General features: G+C 42.8%; 1 protein-coding gene across 5 annotated transcripts in view; it reads left to right on the top strand.

Annotated features, from left to right (window-relative positions):
- LOC144668385 (zinc finger protein basonuclin-2-like) overlaps positions 1-20528 on the top strand; it is a 530041-nt gene that overhangs the window by 179017 nt on the left and 330496 nt on the right. The window contains exon 1 of one of the 5 annotated variants that reach the window (XM_078530406.1): positions 14036-14379. The exons of the other annotated variants lie outside the window; for them this stretch is intronic. Coding sequence (XP_078386532.1) covers positions 14377-14379 — 3 coding nt within the window. The 5' untranslated portion in view covers positions 14036-14376. Of the gene's footprint in view, positions 1-14035; positions 14380-20528 lie in introns of those variants that run through there. 5 annotated transcript variants of the gene reach the window in all.

The following is a 20528-nucleotide window of genomic DNA, read 5'->3' as shown; positions in this document are numbered from 1 at the left end:
ACACAGATGGATAATCCAAGTGTACAGGGTGAAGAGTTATAAATTAACACATTATTCCCTCTTAATGTGAAATACTTGAGAATGCATTTCCTTGGTCCCCTGGCGTCTGTACATTGAGGGCTCACATTGTACTCTTCAAGTGGCATTGATTTGCTAAAGCGCTGAATTAGCATGTCAGCCCAGCTGCCTCTCCACTCTTGTGTTCCTGGGCTTGCTTACTTCCCGCTGCCTGGGCCACACACACTGGGCTGCTGCTGGCTGCTTACCCCAGCTTTTCCCTTTTGTTGTTTTCTGCAGTATCGCTAGAAATATGGCCATTAAAATAGTAAGCGTAAGCAGCTCATATATTAAAATGTGCACTCCTCTCCCTTTCTCTTGGGAGAGGTTTCTGAGAGACAGCAGCACAACACTACTAACTAACTACAGTGAAAGGAGCAAGGGCTTCGATGAGGAGATAGGGGTGCACCAAAACTGAACTCATTGGCAGAGAGAGGGACCAACTGAAAGATCAACTTGCACTTTCACTTGGACCAACAAAGGCCACAAAAGAAACGTCTTCGGAGAGGTAGCTGAAGGTTACTGGTTAGGGTGAGGTTGTTGGAGACTGACAGAATCTTTTCTTTGTGTCAGACTGTCATTGTGATGTAGCGCTGAGTGAAGTTGCAAGATTGTTACTGCAATAAATTTTCAAGCCGCCTCAACAAAACCTCACTGAAATTGCCAATGTTCCTTCCTGTCAGCGAAATTGTTTCATCCCATGATGGAACGAGCTCAAGGGGCTGAATGGCCTATGTTCCATTCACATGGGATACCTTTTCCGTGAATTATTTCATTAGTGTGATTGCCATCTGAAACCACCCCCACAACTGTTATTTGCTAACGAACTGAATTTGAAATTAAAAATTTGACCGGAAATCAAAAGCATGATTAGTAAGAGGGGTAGGTGAACACCGCAAAATATTGTATTAGAGGAATCACAAATTGTTCCTACAGCGCTTCATGGCGTTAAGCATTCCGTGTAAGTATTCCAGAGTCAATACATCTGTTAGCGTCTTTTAATCCCGAAGGTTTTTAAACTTTTTATTTGGGAGTTATTTAGTATTTTCTGTCTGAGCTACATACCATTCCACAGGAGAACGAGAGGTGAGTGACCTGCCCAAGATCTTCGTGAATGCCGTCCTGTACCTTCTCACTCAGAGGGGTGAGCAAGATCCAGGGCTGATTTCTCCAATGTCCCAACAGTTTATTTTAGAAAGCGGTAGGACAGCCAACTGACCTCGCTCTGTTGAAGAATAGATCCTCATAGAGGGAGTAGGGAGGAATGGCATTTTTTAAAAAAATGTGAGAAATACAAACCATGTTGAGTTTTTAAAAGATTATTTTTGTAGTTTTTATTGGAGTCACATTTTATGAAGCAATTATACACACAAGTGGATGTTACCCATATACCTCACAAAGCTATTACAGGATTAAAGGTACACTCAAGTAAAGTTTTATGAAATCATTGTACATTTACACAGATTTTATTATAATGTATGGTTCCGCACACGACACATGAAGTGTGACTGCACAGAATCGATGAGAACAAGGATATCATTACATCTGGCTGCAGGCACTGGGGTGATGCAGGTTCTGGGGGTGGGTGAAAGCAGCTTGTTCAGCCCTGGATTCTGGTGGTTTGATAGTGGGTTGGGATAGTGGGGGTGGGGGAATGGGTTCTGCACTCTAGTTGTTACATTGGTTGGGGCGCAGCTGTTCTTCGCTATTGGCTGAGGTGCCCAAGATCAGGAAATCCTGGAGGTTGAAATTTCCAAGAGTGAGATTGATAGATTTGTGTTGGATAAGGCTGCACATGATGCGGAGCCAAGTGGATAAATGGTATTGAGTTACAGAGCAGCCATAATCTAATTGACTGAGGCCTTGGTCCCCTAGTCCTAGTCTCTCCCACAAGAGGAAACACCCTTTCAGCAACCACCCTGTCAAGTCCCCTCAGGATCTTATATGGTTCAATAAGATCACCTCTCATTCTCCTAAACTCCAATGGATACAGGCCCAACTTGTCCAACCCTTCCTCGTTGGATAACCCTGCCCCCATCCCAGGAATCAGTTGAGTGAACCTTCTCTCAACTGCTTCTAACGTATTTATATCCTTTCTTAAATCAGGAGGCCAAAACTGTATTCTAGATGTGGTCTCATTGTTCTCATCGATTCTGTGCAGTCACACTTCATGTGCTGTGTGTGGGACCATACATTATTATAAAATCTGTGTAATTGTACAATGATTTCATTAAACTGTAACTGAGTGTACCTTTAATCCTGTAATGGCTTTGTGAGTTATATGGGCAACATCCGCTTGTGTGTATAATTGCTTCATAAAATGTGACTCCAATAGAAAACTACAAAAATAATCTTTTAAAAACTTAACATAAAATAAGTTTAAAAATAAGGGGTCTCCCATTTAAGATGGGGATGAGAAGAATTTTTTTTTCTCTGAGGGTCATGAATCTTTGGAAATCTTTTCCCCAGAGAGTGGCGGAGGCAGGGTCATTGAATATCATTAAGGCTGAGGTAGATAGATTCTTGACTAACAAGAGAGTCAAAGTTTATTGGGGATAGGTGGGAATGTGGAAGTGAGGCCACGATCCGATCAGCCGTGATCTTATTGAATGGCGGAGCATGCTTGATGGGCTGAATGGCCTACTCCTGCTCCTAGTTTGTATGTTCATATGTAACTTTCCTAACATATAAGACATATATTGTAACAAAGGCTTTTTGATGGCACCTTTCACAACCTCAGCCCATCTCCAAGGGCTTCACAGCCAATTAAGTACTTATGAAGTGCAGTCACCCTTGTAATATAGGAGACACAAGAGCCAATTGACACAGAGTAGGCTGCCATTAACATCACTCAGATGGCCAGATACTCTGTTTTAGTGATTTTTTTTTTGGAGGGATAAATATTGGTCACAATATCGGGAAGAACACCCTACCTCTTCTCATAGTGTCACAGCATCTTTTATGTCCACTGTAGAGAGCAGACAGGGCCTCAGTTTTAACCTGAAAATTAATACCTCCGACAGTGCGGCGTTCCCTCAGCGCAGGTGTTCCGACAGCGCGATGCTCCCTCAGTGCCGGTGCTCTGACAGCGCAGCACTCCCTCAGCGCGGTGCTCTGACAGCGCGGCGCTCCCTCAGCGCGGTGCTCCGACAGCACGGCTTTCCCTCAGCGCCAGTGCTCCGACAGCGCGGTGCTCCCTCAGCACCGGTGTTCCGACAGCGCAGCGTTCCCTCATCGCCGGTGTTCCGACAGTACGGCTTTCCCTCAGCGCAGTGCTCCGACAGCGCGGCTTTCCCTCAGCGCCGGTGTTCCGACAGCGCGGCGTTCCCTCAGCACCGGTGTTCCGACAGCGCGGCGTTTCCTCAGCGCCGGTGTTCCAACAGTGCGGCGCTCCCTCAGCGCCGGTGCTCCGACAGCACGGCTTTCCCTCAGCGCCGGTGCTCCGACAGCGCGGCGCTCCCTCAGCGCCGGTGCTCCGACAGCGTGGCGCTCCCTCAGCGCCGGTGCTCCTATAGCGCGGCGCTCCCTCAGCACCAGTGCTCCGCCAGCGTGGCGCTCCAAAGCACTGCAATAAATCTGTCCTTTGTTGACCAACATGTCAATGCTCGATAATCAGCAGTGTCTACTCAAAGAGTGATTTTACATCATTAATTCCAAACAACTATTTTAAGCGTGTTGCAGAACACAGGCTGTGTCCTACACTCTGATCCAAGAGGACATAATCAATTCAATTGTATTAGTTTGATTGTGTTGAGTGGGTGTTAACTACCCAATTAAAATAAGATGTGGATTTGCAAAAATAAAAATTCGAAAATGCCGGAATGTGAAATAAATTTGCAATACGAGAGAACACTGGTTAACTTTGTTATTTAGAATTACTGACCCACAAAAGATATTTTTAAAAAAACCATCGGTTAATTTGTGTCGTCTTTTTATTTCGTATGGTTGAACCTGCTGATGTTTTTTGTCATTTTTCAGATTTTTTATTTCAGGTTTTCAGTGATTATGATTTTATTTTTAACTTTTTCATCTTTTCTGGATATGAATAGACTCCACAGATTATAACATTTTGTTTTCAGTCAGAATATTTACTGATATGTGGGCTATTAAAAAAAGAACATTTTGTTCTGTAAATTATTTTACTTTAATTTGGTCTCAGTTATTTTGGATTCTCACTGCATGGAGATCAGTCGATGACCCACCTTTTCCCCACCGCTCTTCCCCCTCTCCTCTCCCAGCCCCGTAATGAGGCAGAGAGGAATCGGCGGGAATGTTGATGGGGTTTGATGAAGAGTGGGGTGGGAGGAGGCTCGTGTGGAGCATGATCACTGGACCATATGAATTATTTCTGTGTTGTAAGTATTATACACAACAATGAAAATGTACACTCCCTCTCCTTCTGAAGACACCCACCATTTCATTTTGGAAATTCGAGATTTTACAGCATCATTTATTCAGAATTACAAACAGTGTGAAAGGTCTTGTAAACTCACATTTGGTCTTGAGTATATATGAACAGTTATACTCCCAGTGAAAGAGGAGTTGTTGAAAGTGCATTGTAATTTTCTGTTCAGTTCCAAGTTGAAGGGACCAGTTCTCTTTAAGGTGTGTCATAAGGGACATGCTTACCTGTATAATTGCTGCTCTGCTCCTTCAACACAAGCCTCCTATTGCAGCGGGGCCTGTCTATACAACCTTTTCCAGAGAGGGTAACACTGAATCTCAAATTCAACACCTAACCCCTCATCAATCTTAGCACCTTGCCAGTTGTGAGTGAATCAGATACACTGTTTGTTTTGTTTTTGGTGTGGATAGACAGTGTCTCACATGATTCAGCATCACTTCTTCAAAGAGAGGACAACATTATTCTAGCCTAATGCCAGTTACGATCATTATGTGAGGCAACTGAAAACAGAATAGCAAAGACTTGCATTTATCTAGCGCCTTTAAGACCCCGGGACATCCCAAAGTGCTTTACAATCAATTGAATTTTTTGAAGTATCGTCACTGTTGTATTGCCACTTCGAATCCTTTATTGGTGGATAGCTAATGTAAGATATTAAACTTGCAATGCTCAAGAATAACTGATCAATTATCTCCATGAGGTTTTCCCTGGCCTGTTCGTGACAAATGTTAAAGACTTCCTGAAACACTTTCTTCTCTCATAAACCGGTTGAGGACTTGAAAAGTGATTGGCTGTGAAGTGAATTGGAGATGCGATGTATGAGTGCAAACCTAATGCTCGTGACTCTCTCTCATCTCTTTAATCATATTCAGGTGTTATATGGGCTTTGAAGGTCCTTGTGGAACTCCCTCACATGTCAGATTGAATGTATGATTAATTTTGGGCTTAGATACTGTTACCTTCTGGACACCACAGGATAACTTGGTGGGTATTGTGCCGGGTGGTGAAAATGTTTGAGGATTTAAATCCATAAAATAAATTTGGCTGGGGATTGCATGTCACGTGGGCCTGTCATTTCATTTTTGGGGCTTGGGCTAAGAATTGCAGCCCAAAATGCTACGTGGAAAGGCCCTGGTCCTTATTGTGAAGGTCCCACATGAAATGAGTTTCGAGTAGTTTCACTCTATTTCTCTCCACACTTGCTACCTGACCTGCTGAGCATTTCCAGCATGATTTTGTTTTTATTTCAGATTTCCAGCATCCGCTGTACTTTACTTTTCTGTCGCTGGAATAGTCTTGACTCTGTTCCACAGTTTGACTCAAAATGACCTGGAATTTTCAAGTGTGACAGCTGGCACAGGAAGTGAGGAAGATCCCAATGGTCCAGCTTTGGATGAGCTTCTGAGGTCGAGGCCGAAGGTCTCTTCTGTGTTGCATATGTAGAATCATTAATGCATCCTTTAGAAACATGTTCGCCTGGTACTGAGAGGAGGTTTGCCACAATTGTTAGTGTAGAATGGGATTTTCCACTCCAAGATTAACTGGTGGTTTTCTACTTCTATCCCTCAGTCACTTCTTTAATGTAGTTTTCTTTTAGATATTTTTCTCCAGCAATGGTGCTTCGACACCCCTTCCTATGTATTCCTCCAATCCCACTTCAGCATCCCTCCTAAATAGTCCCATCTCCTTGTTGACTGTGCCCATGATTTACTGTATTTTACTCTTTATGTGAACCACCATATATTTTGCCTCTTAGCCTTCCTAATTTCCCCTTTTGCTTTCCCTTCAATGGTTTTCCCACTTTAGTTCTCACAGCTCTTTATATAGCACGTGTATTTTGCTGCCTATGAGGATGATGGAAGCAGAGTAGATGAATGACCTCAAAAGGAAATTGGATTGACACTTGAGAGTAAATTTGCAGGGATAGAGTGGGGGAATAGGACTGATTGGATTGGATTGTTCTACAGAGAGCTGGTTCCCACTTGATGGGCCGAATGGCCACCATCTGTGCTATAATGACTCTAGGAGCTTTACTGTGCTTCACGGCATGTTCTTCCTGATCTGTGATGCTTCATCCTGACTTTAGGTGCCGACATTATTTTGTTCCTCAGCACTGTTATGACCAGGTGAGAAGGGGTAAACTGGCTCCCCTCGATTCAACCTTCTTGGCTGCTCACAACAAAGGTTTAAGTTTATTTTTTTATGAGGATATGCCTTTCCAAATCAGAATGTATTTAACTATTTAAGCTGTGAGTAATAAGGAACCAATCAAACAAGGTTTCCTTGAGTCACAATCAAATTTATTGATTTAACCCTAAACCCTAAACCCAACATCAAGCATTTCCTCATGCATTCATTCACACTCATCAGGAATAAGGGGAGTTAGGGTCCAATTTTAAAAAGGTATAATATATGGTTAAGTGTCCTTTGATTGACTTTGAGGCATAGATTTTAAATGTTATGGCCAATTTCACTTAACTGTTTTCTTGGATGCAGTCAGATGTAGATGTTGCAATTATTACGAGATCTCAGTTGGCTGGTACAGTTGGCTTCTTCAACTGAGTGACGCCCTTATTCCAAAAGTGAGAGAGGGAGAGAACGAACAGCCCTCAACTTGTACCAGTTAGTAATGAAGACCTGGGCATGCTATAGCGGCTGGGTTCTCCAAGCAGCTTAAAAACTATATCGTCCAGCTGGCAACCAGATGTTCTAATAATTTGAATGTTCCGACGAGAAGCAATAGAACTGTTTGGTGGGTAGAGGGGCCTGGTTGTAGTTTATGCTTTTGCTGCCACAGAGCTGAAGCTTGACGGGAAACAAATTGTATTCAGCTCCTGTGCAGGAGAGTTTATTAGGGCTTGTGGTACTGGGATTATATGGTGGCTCTTGCATTCTTTAGGAGCTATAACATTGACCAGCCATGACAGATGGGGCCAGGGTTTTGCATCTCATCAACAGTGATCTGTGCAAGTCCTGTGAGACCATGCTATCCCATAAGGGGTGAGCTTCACCAGCCATAACAACTTTACCAGGGATGTTACACTTGCCCTGTTCTTCGCAGGATGGAAAGCCTAGATGCTAACTGCTGATGACCTAGTGGAAGTTGTTGTCTGGTTGTTACCATGACTTGAACAAAGGCAGACAGTGGCTTGGATTATGCTGTCACACAGACTTTTCATTAATGGACAAGCAGTGATAAAAAGATATAAAATGAAATGATGTAAGATCTGTGGCCCTTTTAATGCACAGAGAAGGCCCATTCGTATACATGGCCTTTCTTAGTGATGCTGTAACATACGTTTTTTGCAGTAAATTGTATTGGGAATAAGTCAGCAATTCCGTTTTCCTCCACAAGTAATAATATTATATTTTATTACATTCTTGGGATATTGTGGTAATCCTGAAAGGCTGAACAGCCATCTTGGATGAGAAAATGTTTTTCATCACACCCACGATATAACAGCAGTCTTCAGCAAGTGAGATGTTGGACAATCACAAGGACATAGTCTGCATGAATCAGCTCATCCCTCAAGGAACTGTCAGTCTTATTCAGTGAATTGTCTCCCATCTTCGCCCAATTTCTCTCTTTGTTACTTTGCTCCCAAAGTCCATTCTTTGAGCTGTCAGGGATCTCTGGCTCCCTTCAGTTGTGTCTTTTGAACATTCCTGATTTTCATCACTGCTCCATTGGTGAGCTTAGCTGCCTGGGCCCTAAGCTCTGGAATTCCCTCCCTAAACCTCTCCCAATCTCCACCTTTCTTTCCCCCTTCAAGATGTTCCTTAAAACATCTCTGTTTGACACAACTTTTGGTCACCTTACCTACTATCTCCTTATGTGGCTCAGGGTCATGTTTTGTCTGCTAATACTCCTGTGAATTGCCTTGGGATGTTTTGTTACAATGTTAAAGATGCTATATTAATGCAAGTTATTGGTTATATGTGATACTGTAGGCAATGAAAATGAACAACATGAATAAACAAGTGCTGATTCATATTTTTCCTGGGAATAAACTGCATGGTCCCTGTGCAATGGGTAAAAATGAAACCTTTCATGAGGTTATCAACAAACCAACTCTGAAACCCATGATCAATTCTTTGCAGGGATAGAGCAGAGCTGGCAGAATTGAAAATGATTGTCTTCCCCTCCAAAAATTCTTCCGTGAAAAATCTGGCAGAAAATTGCCTAGTGCTTCTCCCTTTTAATACTACATTGATTCACAATGTTTACAGTGCAGAAAACAATTAGAAGGTTAGTTTCAGAGCCTGTCGTTGATATGGACACTAAATTATCCAGCACATACAAGAGCACCATCTCATCACTAAGACAATATGCTGAAATTTATGCTTTGTACATTAACATCCATCTCACTTGAGCAAGTTGTGCTCATTTGAGTGTGGCATGTTCATTCTGTTCACAATTTAACATGCTTAGTAGCAACGGCAATTATTAACTAAGCTTAAGCTAGTTTATTTTTTTGTCAAAGTGCAGCCAGAGTTCCCTCGTTGACAAAAAGTCTATACTTTGTATTTTATACCGTATGGTCTGGGTTTTACTTTCTGAATAATGGTGTGGCTGTCGGCATTCAGTGTTGAAATTGAGCAAATCAACAGCAACTCCTGCATTCTGCACATGTGCAATTAAATGTGGAATCCAGAGGTTGCTGTCCAAGTTATCCTGCTCCTTCACAGGTTCCGCAATAACAGTACCTCAGTGATAGACTCAGAATTCAAACACATGAAGGGTGTGGAGTTGTGGTACTTGCCTACTAAACATGCCAGGAAAAATAGGGCTGGTGCATTTGGATATAAATGAAATTTTAACATTATGTATTTTTACATAATTATTATAGCCAAATAACCTACCTTGTCCTGAAAATTGAATTTTGCAAGTGTGGGGTCTCATTCCATTAGAATTTGAAATGTTGTCGATTTTAAAAGATTCTTTTTAAAAAATTTTCTGTGTCTCAATCCTATCATTTGTTCTTTATTTCACTTTCTGTGCATGATCAAAACCTGATTTATATTTCTTGCTTTATACATCCTGGTTTAGACTTTGCATGTCTCAGTGAGAACTCAATCTGGTTGAAAAACCTTGCTATTTCCATCCTACTCTCACAGCACAGTGCCTACAACAGGAGATTTGTGGTGTAGCAGACTCCCGATGACAGCAAGTTGCCACATGCAACTCTGGGCAGCTCGCTGCAAGGTGAACAATGAGTGCCATGCATTCGTCACTGATCACACAATCAGGCTAATTATGTTTTTATTGCACACCTGTAAATATTTTAAAGATATTTTGACAGACAGCACTTTTGTACAATAACCAGGGCTTGCATTTATATAGTGTCTTTCATGTTGCAAAATGGAGGGGGCGGTATTATCAGACAAAATGTGGCACTGAATTGTCATAACAAAATTTCTACGTTTACTTATTCAGCCTAGGTGGAATGATTGATGTTTGACCTAAGCTTCAAACTGTGCAATACTTTAAATAATCTGGGCATCATCCAGGATGTCAGTAAGATTGTGTTAGTGTTGCTTCATGTCTTTAAGTGAATTTGTGAACTGTGTAGCAGAGGCGTGAAAATAAGATCTAAAAACTCCCTAAAGCTCATTGTTCTTCAGGCCAAACACTTTAAAGGCCTGTTGTCATCTCAGTGAATTTTTATTTTGTAATTCAGTAATTGGAGGATTCAATACCACAAGATTAGTACACTGATTATGCCTCTGGGACCAGATTTTAATCTAAACCAATCTTAATTGGATGCAAATCCCATTTCTCAACAATGACACCCTCACTTTACTGAACATAAAATGCATCAAATTGTTTGATAATTCCATAATTGCAGATTATGAAATATTTTTCACAATATCATCTCTTCAGAGAGTTAGAAAGATGTAAGATTCATATATTAACTAAGTGAACTCAGTGTCTATAGGAATCTTTGGCCTGCAAACTGGAAATTGCTAGTAGCTTTGAACCTTTTAGCATATTTGCTTCTATCCCTATTTCTTTTTCTCTTTTCAACTTTGCTAAAAGTTGAATCTTTCCCTCCAGGTAAAAGGGAAGGCAAGTGGGGAAAGACGTATAGGTAAATCTTGTCTTCTATTTGGTAATTGTCGCTGGTGGGCAGCTTAGCTCCAGAGCTCACTGGAGAACGGTGGCTGGGAATCGGTCGACTATTTGCCCTAATGGGTCTATGCTGGTAATTATGCTCCTCATGAGCCTTGTCCCACCCCTACTTCATCTCATCAAATCAGCATATCCGTCTATTCCTTTCTCCCTCGTGCTTTCTCTCTTCCTCTTCGAGGCATTTACAGTATTCACCTCAGCCACACAATGTGGTAACCTGAGTTCCACATTCTCTCATTCTCTGGGTTAAGAGGTTTCTGCTGAAGTACCTATTAGATTTATTAATGACTATTTTCCATTTATTAGTCACAATCTGTGTGACTGTGACAAGGGGAAGCTTTCCCTCTTCATCCTTTGAGGCCAGTCTGCAGCCTTTGATCCTTCTCCAACAAGTCTCCACTATCATCTAGCTGGGTGGGACTGATTTCACTTGGTTTTATTCTTACCAATCTAATCAGATACAATGGCTTCTCTTCCCACTCCCGCACCGGTATCCTTGGTGCCCCCCCAAGGATCAATCCATGGTCTCCTCCTATTTTTTTTGTCTAAGTGCTGCCCCTCAGTGACATCATCTGAAAATACAGCACTAGTTTCCACATGTATTCTGACGATATCCAGCTCTACCTCACCACCACCTCCCTCGATCCATCCACTGTCTTTAAATTCTCACACTGCTTATCCAATGTTCGGTGCTGGATGAGCAGAGATTTCCTCCAACTAAATGCCGGGAAGACTGAAGCCATTGTCTCTGGTCCCCACTTCAAATGCTGTTCCCTAGCTATCAACTTCATCCTGCTCCCTTGCAACTGTGTGAGGCTTTACCAGACTTGACAACATTTGATGCCAGGAAGAACTTCTGACTACATTTGTGCTGTCACTATGGCTGCCTATTTCCACCTATACAGCATCACCTGGCTCGTCCCCTGCCTCAGCCCGCCTGTTGCTGAAACCTCACCCATTGCTTTGTTACCTCCAGACTCGACTATGCAAACACTCCTCCCACGCTCTGCCCTCCATAAACTTGAGATCATCAAAAACTCTGCTGGGCCGTATCTTAAATCACACAAAGTCCTGTACACACATCACCTCTTGTGCTTGCTGATCTAATTGGCTTCCGGTTAGGCAATTCCTTAGTTGTAAAATTCTCATTGTCGTTTTCAAATCCTTCCATGGCCTCATCCCTCCCTATCTCTGTGACCTCCTCCAGCCCTACAATGGTCTGAGTTCTCGGCACGCCGCTAATTCTGACCTCTTGAGCACCCTCGATTTTTAATTGCTACACCATTGGCCACTCTGCCTTGAACTGTCCCTTTGAACTTTTTTTTTTGTCAAGTTGCATTGGGCTTTCATTCTAATCTTTAATTAGATTGCTGCCTCTCACTAATCCAAAACCAGCCAGGAAGGAGGGGGAAGATGGAAGAGTGAGAAGGGAGAGTGGAGCTATTTGGATTTGAAGTAGGACTAGGCTGGAGCTCTGATGTTTCAATTGCTGGTGAAAATTAGGTGGAAGACTTCCGAGCAAACTCATCCATATGAGGAGGTCCAGGAGTCAGTAGAAAAATATCAACTTCCACTTTTTAAAAAAAAATATTCTTTCTTCTTTCATGCTTCATGTTAATGAACAGAAAAACTTGCACAGAATTTTGAAATATTAGCACTTTACTCTCCAGTTTATATTTCCAAAATATTTTTGGGCAAAAACTGGGTAGGTGGAAACTAGACAGGTTCTGATGGCTATTCAGTAATATTGTTTTCTGGACAGGAGGGGCTGGCCTTGTTAAAATGTCTGATCTGATGGTGTAGCTTCTGAGTGGGTTTTGCGTTAGCAGTCAGTGCCTGGCATTCCTGTTTTAACAAAACCACTCTGGAGAATTCCTACTTTCTTCCTTAGAAAATGGACATTTCAGATGTGCATGTTTGTGCAAATGTGCTACCCAATTATAGCTAAAGCGAGGTGTCCTCCCATATTTCTTCAAGAGGAATCTGTCTCATAAATCCACGCAGCTCAGAATGAGGCCATTTGGCCCATTGTATCAGGGCTGGCTCTTTGAAAGATCCAGCCCATTAGCCCCATACCCTTTCCCTGTAGCCTTCAACAGAACCTTCCTATCGTGGGCTCACAGCAAAGGGTTGGATGCTGTGTTGAAGGGAAGGCAGAGGATGGTTGTGGATTGTTACAGAAAACAGGGAAATATGAAACATCTAACAGCGCAACCCAACCCTGCACAATCCTGGACAACTTGCACATTGGTCTATCCCCTAACTCTGAGGGTGGTGAATGTTTGGAATTCTCTACCCCAGAGGGCTGTGGAAGCTCAATCATTGAGCATGTTCAAGACAGAAATCGATAGATTTCTGGACACTAATGACATCAAGGGGTATGGGGATAGTGGGGAAAAATGGCGTAGAGGTATATGATCAACCATAATCTAATTGAATGGTCTACTCCTGCTCCTATGTTTCTAGCAGCAAGCTGAATCCAGGGATTGGGCCCACTGAAACAGAACAGTTTTATGGCAATGTACACACTGTGTAATGATTTAGTTTCTTCTGACATTCATTTGATAACATCCAGCATTACGCACTAAAAGGAAGTTCCATCCTTCCTCTCATCCCCAGAACTCAAAGCAAGGTTGATGGGATAATATTTACATAAACAGCTGCAGTCCAAAACCTCCGGTAAAATAATACATGGGGTAGAATTGTGGGTTTGCACACATATGTATGTGTTTGGTCACTGTGCACTAGTGTGTGTACATGTGTGTGTGCAGGTGCTTCTGTATATAAATACATCTCTACCTCTTGCACACCTTATTCCACTGAATTTAACTGGATTTAAATTTTACTTTCTATATTTTTTCTGGTTCTGTTCCTAGTTGCTGGAGCTGAAAGTTTTCACGACCGGTGGAAGTTTCTTTCTGAGTTGCTGGAGTATCTGTGTGCTTACTGGGCACACAATTAAAATATTTACAGAAAACAGTAGCTGGGTGGGGGTTCCTGAAGAGTTAACCAAATAACTGGAAGCCAGCTCGTACAGTAGTTTCCTACAGTAGCTTGTTCTGAAGTCTGGTCACTCTGAACTGTTGTGACTCTTAACTTCTGTCTGCAGTAATGAAGTCTGTGTGTAAGTGACACATATATCACAAGTCTGTCACAACCCTGAAGCAGGGCAAAGTTCAGTGAAAGGAGCTGAGTCTAGCTCCGGGAGGTCAAGGGAGACAGGAATGTTTCTGTGAGCTGATTTCTGGTCAGAGTGAGCACGGTGCAGAGGCTCCTTGGCAATGTTTAATGGCAGGATGATGTAGTCTGTTGTGACTTACTGCATTCCATTCAGGTTAAACTAGGGAAATGGCATTGTGTTAAAATTCCAAACCGCATGAATGTTTTATTGCCACAAGTGCGCTCAGTTCTCGAGGGACGAAGGGGAGGTGGTGGGGGGGGGGGGTGGAAGACAGTTCAGGAACTGCCAGCAGAATACTTCCTTGGAAAATGTTACCATTGGTGCGAGAGGCTGATTTGCTGTGACAGTCACTTTAGGAGGATTTCACATTGCTGAACTGTGGCTGTTTAAAATTTCGCAGTTGAGACAATTAACTGTTGAAGGAAATATGACGATCCGCATGTAAAGGGGCTGGGAGGTGGGGAGAAGGAATGTGCCAGAGTGGAGCAGAGTTGCCTGTTTGTCAAAATGCCAGAAGGCCTAAAGCTGTTTTTGCAGTCTGCTACAGGCCGCGAGTGATCTGTTAACTGTGTACAACTGACTGGGAGGCCACTGCAGCTCATGGTACTGTATGTTACCGCTATACTCCTTCATACCTCCTCTCTCTCTCCCCACCCCCCCGCTCTCTCTCTCTCTTTAAAGAAGGCAATAAGATAGCAAAATTGAAAAGCGAGATGAAGGATTTCCAGGGCAGTGCTAAATGAATCCCGCTCAATTATTTATTAGATACATTGTTGAATAAAGGAATGGGGCTGGTTTAATAGAGAGAAAAAGTTTGAATTTGGGTGGATTGGAGATCTGCTTTGCTGTTAGCTGCGGCAGACTGCAGTGAAACTGTTTCAGTGACGGTGGGAGAATGAATTATTTCAAGATGCATTTTTGGTTTAAGGTGTGTTGTGATCATGAAGTTTCCTGTCTCTCTCTCTCTCTGTGTAAATGAAACCTCAGCTTCAGTTAAGTTTGTTAAACTGGTGTCACTTTGTGAGTCGTTTGAAATTGCCGCAACGTCCTCTTTACTCCCACGCGATCTGTAGAATTGTTTCCCAGCCCCCTTTCTGACTTCACCTGGTGCTGGGGTTAACGCACCGCGAGTCGCAGCCTTCACCTTGGCTATTCGGCCACGGGAGGCAGCGTAGTTTGCTGGTGATGATCCTCGACCTTGGGCGTTTCTCACGGATCCCAGCCGGGCTTTGGCCACTTCCCTGGATAGCAAGGGGGCTTTTTAAAAATAGCATATATATATATATATATCGTTCTCAGCCACAATGTGTAACTAATGGGCAAATCCGATTATCTTGTTCAACCACAAGCAAAATATTGGCCCAGAATTTCTCCTGGAGAGGGGCATCTCGGGCCAGGCCCTGTTAGTTAAACTTTCTCTCCAGCCTTGAGCTCCAACAGCTTTTGCCCTTTAACTTGCTGGGAGTGGGTGCTTATAAGACGAGGGCAACGGGGACATGACTGAGGGAAATGAATTAGAGGCATTTCGGGCACAGGCAGGTAAATAAAGAGCAGGAAAGAAGGATTAGGTTAAAAGGGAGAGAAAAAAGACCAGAAAAGCAAGATTTAAAAAAAAATCTAATAGCAATTTACAACATGTAGGAATGAGATCCCACTGTTTACATTGTTATCTCTCTGGGTCAGAGAGGCTGAGCAGCATTGCAGGAACATTAATCTTTTTGTTAAAAGTTTAAAAGACTCATTAAGCTGTTATGTACCAGCCCTAACTTTCTGTGGTGAGTTTAGTGGGCATTTAATGAGAAAATGCAGCAACCTGTGCCAATTTGCAATTCAAGGGGAATCTCTCTCTTTCGCTGTAAGATGCTGATGCTGTACCCATTTAACACAGTGTGCAACATTAAACCTGGCTATGCGAGTGGAAATAAATCCAGAATTGCCACTTCTTGAGTCCCAACTTTGTTTGAAGATTGTAGCTCTGTCTCAGCAAGCACTGTTGCTAATGAGGCAGCAGCAACGCGCAGGCCAGGCATTGATATGTTGTGGGGCTGGGTAGATCAGGCAAAGGTTCTTTGTATGTTGTAAGGAGATTGGCCACAGGCTCAGACTGTGTTTGTGACTGCTTATCTTGCCAGGGTTTCATGTTATTGCACCATTTTCCTCATGTGTGTGATTTTTAAGACTAATGCAATGCATGTTTCTTGTCTATGTGTGGAACTGGCTGGTTTTGAGGCTGTGACTGATTCTGCTCCTATACTTTTATTGCAATAAAATTTAACCTCATTGTACAAGTGTGAAATGGTACAACAGGACGTGATTCTGGGGAGCGGTGTCCTATGCCCAGAGAAAGCCCAAGAAAGGTTGGGCCAAAAATGTCAGGCTATTTTTCAGGCATCATGGGTGGCTGCTGAAAGCAATAACCTGCATTTATATAGCACCTTGTTAATGTAGTAAAACATCCCAGGTGTTTGATTGGGGCGCTATCAAACTAAACTTGACACTGAAGCACATGATGAGATATTAGGATAGATCACCAAATATTTTGTGAAAGAGGAAGGTTTTAAGGCACATCTTCATTTAGAAGAGAGATGGAGGGGTTTATAGAGGAAATTCCAGAGCTAAGGGCCCAGGCAGCTGAAGATACGTGCAAATATAATGGAGTGATGGAAATCAGAAATCAGTAAGAGGCCAGAATTGGAGGAGTACAGAGATGTTATAAAAATTCATTTGGTGCCAGGAGGAGCCTCTCCTCTCCCCCCCAACCCCCCGTTCCCCTGCCGTCACTTCTCCCTCTTTTCTACGTTGCCCCCTTCCCCATTTCTCCCAGGATGGCACCCAAGGGCCCATTCTGGGAATGGCGGACGGTTTGTAATTGGCTGCCTCTGTCTCCAGTTGCCAGTATCATTCCTTGGACCCAGTATACAGTCTGAAAATTGGCATTGTTGAATTTTGAGACAATTGTGTTTTTTAATCAAAACACTCAATAAAATGATTAAATTGCTAGACTTTGCAATGTAAGTGAGATTACAGAAATAGGATCAGATTTTCATTGAGCTTGGAAGACTCCATAAACCCATAAAATGACAAGCGGGACCTGGATGTGGAAGTCCTGCCCCCATTTCCAACAGATCCAATTTTTTGCCAGTAGGGGAAAGGAGGCAGGATGTAATTCACACAGGAGGGAAACCTGAACTTTGCAGGGCCATTTCAACTTGGTACTGAGTTCAAACAGACCCCATTTTGTCTGTTGCCAGGGCCTTAACCCACAGTGTAAGAGTTACAAATTGATGGAGAAAACATAAATGCTCTTGAAGGCAGATAAGGACTATTTAACTGCCATGAATTGAAGTGTTTTTAAATCTCCTGCACTTTAAACTTTAAATAAAAACTAGTTGCAGCTGTCAGTGAATTTATTTTTAAAGTTGGACTGTTTTAATTGACAGGCCAGCTGGTGTAGCATCTGTTTGAGCAGTTTCTATAAAGTTCTTTGTTGACATTTCCCTAAGGGCTATTCATAATGAATGCTTGGCAGAGGTTCAAAAGCTACAAATATCTGAGGGTTTGGAGTTCACAGTTTGATTGATTTGGCATGAGGGTTCATGGGAGATACATGGGGGAGCATGAATTGGCATGGGTGCTATGAGGAGCCATGGAGGGTGGGCGTGGGTTGAGGGGGTGTGAGGGGTGAGGCTAGAGGGCCTAAAATCTTCTAAAATAACTGGGGCCAACTCCCAGAGAACCAAGGCGGGCTGTTTATCCAGCCCGCTTCGGCACTTGCCCCCCCCCCCCCCCCCAAATGTCTTCCTATCACCTGCTTCCAGGGTCAGGGAATCTGACTTCATCGTGCACCTGATCTCCCTCACCCCCACTGCTCTGGGGAGCGCAAATCTCACGATTTGGGGCACTTTTCACCGAGGCATGTTTGGCGAGTCGGGGAATTTCTCAACTCTAGCCACCTGCCTCAGCAGCCAAAGTCCGGCCCACAGCATTTCTTCTTCATACAAAAGTACTCCATGAGTACAATTTTCAACACAAATCCTTTGAGAATTTGATCCCTTTCAAATGATCCCAATGAGGTGACGCCACCCCTTTAAATTGGACCAACAGTGAAACGATTGTGCAGTTTTTCAGATGCTAACAAACTTTTTTTCTATCTCTGCCTGTACTGGGCCCTGTTTTCTGGGGCCTACTGTAGTTATTGTATCTATTAAGAAGTATCTTCTATTGCTGATGAAGCCTCAATTTTATCAAGGGAGGCGTTCGTACAGTTCCACCTGCCTTTGAATAGCAGGCTCGACGGGCCGAATGGCCTACTGCTCCTATTTTCTATGTTTCTATGTTTCCCTCTAGCATCATACAGAGCAGAATGAGGCCATTCGGTCCATCGTGTTTGTACCAGGTCTATTTCCATTTAGTCCCACTGTCTGTGTTTTTTACCCCACATAGGCCTACAATTTTCTCCCCTTTAAGTATTTATCCAATTTCCTTTTAAAACAAATATAATTGAATTTGCTTCCACCACCCTTTCAGGCAGTGCCTTCCAAATCTTAACAATTCACTGAGTGTCAAATAAAGAAATTCTCTTCATCTCCCCTCTGGTTCTTTTACCATTTATCTTAAATCTGTGTCCTCTGTTTACTGACCCTCCTGCCAGTGGAAACAATTTCTGACTTGGCCTCATGTCCATCTCCCCATTGATGGCCATGCCTTCAGCCCTTATGTCTGAAATGATGCCATTCCTTCTCTGAACCCCTCCGTCTCTCCGCTCCCTCATCAGTTAATTCCTTCTGTGAAACCTCACTTTTCAAACAAACATTTGTAAGCTCTGCTGTGGCTCAGGATCCATTTTCTGCCTTTTACAGGAGCCTCCCTATGTGCTATTCTGTATAAATGCTGTTGTTATACAGTTAATCATTCTGCTGGAAATCGCTTGTTATTCCCTCATCGCCATCATGGGCTGCTGGTTATGGACAGTCCGGGAGCAGATATTTGAAGTACAGTTTCTCTTCGTGGCATTTGTGAAGCTTTATTTTGGTTACATTGTTAATAGGAACCCTCCTCATTCCTATTTGTGATGTTACAATAAGGGGGTGCTCCACACAAACAGTTTATAACCTTTATTATAAATTGTGACTAATTTTGATGGGGGTGGGGTATGGGGAGTGGGGGTGGGGGTGGAGGTGGATATCCTCCCTTTAAGAACCAAGAACATTTTTGTGTTTGTAAGTATTCAAAATATTTCAGATGAAATGATAGACTCCTGAAATTAAATTTCTACCAGGCGTTTATTAAGACCCATTAATGTCTGTCACATATAATCACTTAACTTCCTGCACCTTTATTTTTTGGAGCATTTTTTAAAAAATCATGTTCAACCTTCCCTCACAATTATGATGAAAAGGTTTATGGGGTCATAAACTTAATGACCAATTGAGTGTGAAGCAGAACCTATTTTATGAGCGACCTGCAAAATATGGCGTGCGCACTAGACCCTGTGGCCACAGTAATTGTTGCACAGACTATTATTGTTAAGGGGTCATTTGCCTTTTATTTTTTGATTGTCTGAATTCAAAGGCTATTAAAACATCAGCTGCTAAAAGGAGAGGGATTCTACTCATGTCATGTTGTGTCTGCTCCACATTAACTAGGCAGGATTATGGTGATCAAGCCCTGTTGTCTTTAGGTTAGGGTTTGCAGCTCCATCAGTGTAGTGGTGCTGCTCATTCGCTAGGTACCGGTCACATTGCAGATTCTGGTCTTAGTCAGCTCCTGTGGAGTGTAATCGTGTGTCAGCAATGGCTCAGTGGGTAGTACTTCTTGTATGTTCAGTAGGTCTCACTAAGAGGCCCTGAGTCTTGCATGGTTTAACATTAAATGTTTATTGATAACACATAACTATATACATATATACAGAGTATAGCCAAAGCTATGAGCTAACTCCATGCTTGCTTCTACACAGGCCTCTGTCCACTTTACAACTCTCTCCCTAGTCCCAGGTCATGTGTCCCTTTACAGCACATTATGGGCAGTACTGTTTCCCAGTCCCATATTAACCCTTGCTATGCCAGATAACCCTTATGCTACAGTACTCTCACCTCCTGAGTCAGATGGTCATGGGTTCAAGCCCCACTCCAAAGACTAGAGAACATAAATCTACATTGATGCTCCAGTTCTGTACTGAGGGAGTGCTGCAATGTTGGAGATACTGTCTTTTTGGATGAGACTTAAAACTGAGGCTCCGCCTGCTGCCTCTCAGGTGGATATAAAAGATTCCATTGCACTATTTTGAATGAGCAGGTGCCCTGACCAGTGTTTATCCTGCAATCACAAAAAACAGATTAACTGGTCATTATCACAGATCTGTGTGGGATCTTGCTGTACACATATTGGCTTCTGCATTTCCTATATTACAACTAATCACACCTTGTTAGTAGTAATGGGCTTTGGGATTTCCTGAGTTGTGAAAGGAGCTATAGAAATACAAGCCTTTCTTTCTGGATGGAGAAAAACGGTATCATCTGTGGGGTATGTAGTGATCAAAGGGGCATAATTATAAAATGAGAGCCAGGCCATTCAGGGGCGATGTCAGGAAGCACTTCTTCACACACGGGGGAGTGGAAATCTGGAACTCTGTTCCCCCAAAAAGCTATTGACACTGGGGGAGTCTATCAAAACCATGATTTAGATTTTCGTTGGCTAAGAGTATTGAATAAAGTTTACAGATCCAAGCCAGATAGCAGATACTGATCAGCCAT

Source organism: Cetorhinus maximus, chromosome 2 (genome assembly GCF_964194155.1).
Source record: "Cetorhinus maximus chromosome 2, sCetMax3.hap1.1, whole genome shotgun sequence".
Taxonomy (NCBI): Eukaryota; Metazoa; Chordata; class Chondrichthyes; order Lamniformes; family Cetorhinidae; genus Cetorhinus; species Cetorhinus maximus.
Note: the sequence above shows the minus strand (reverse complement) of the source record. Positions and strands in the feature narration are given on the sequence as shown.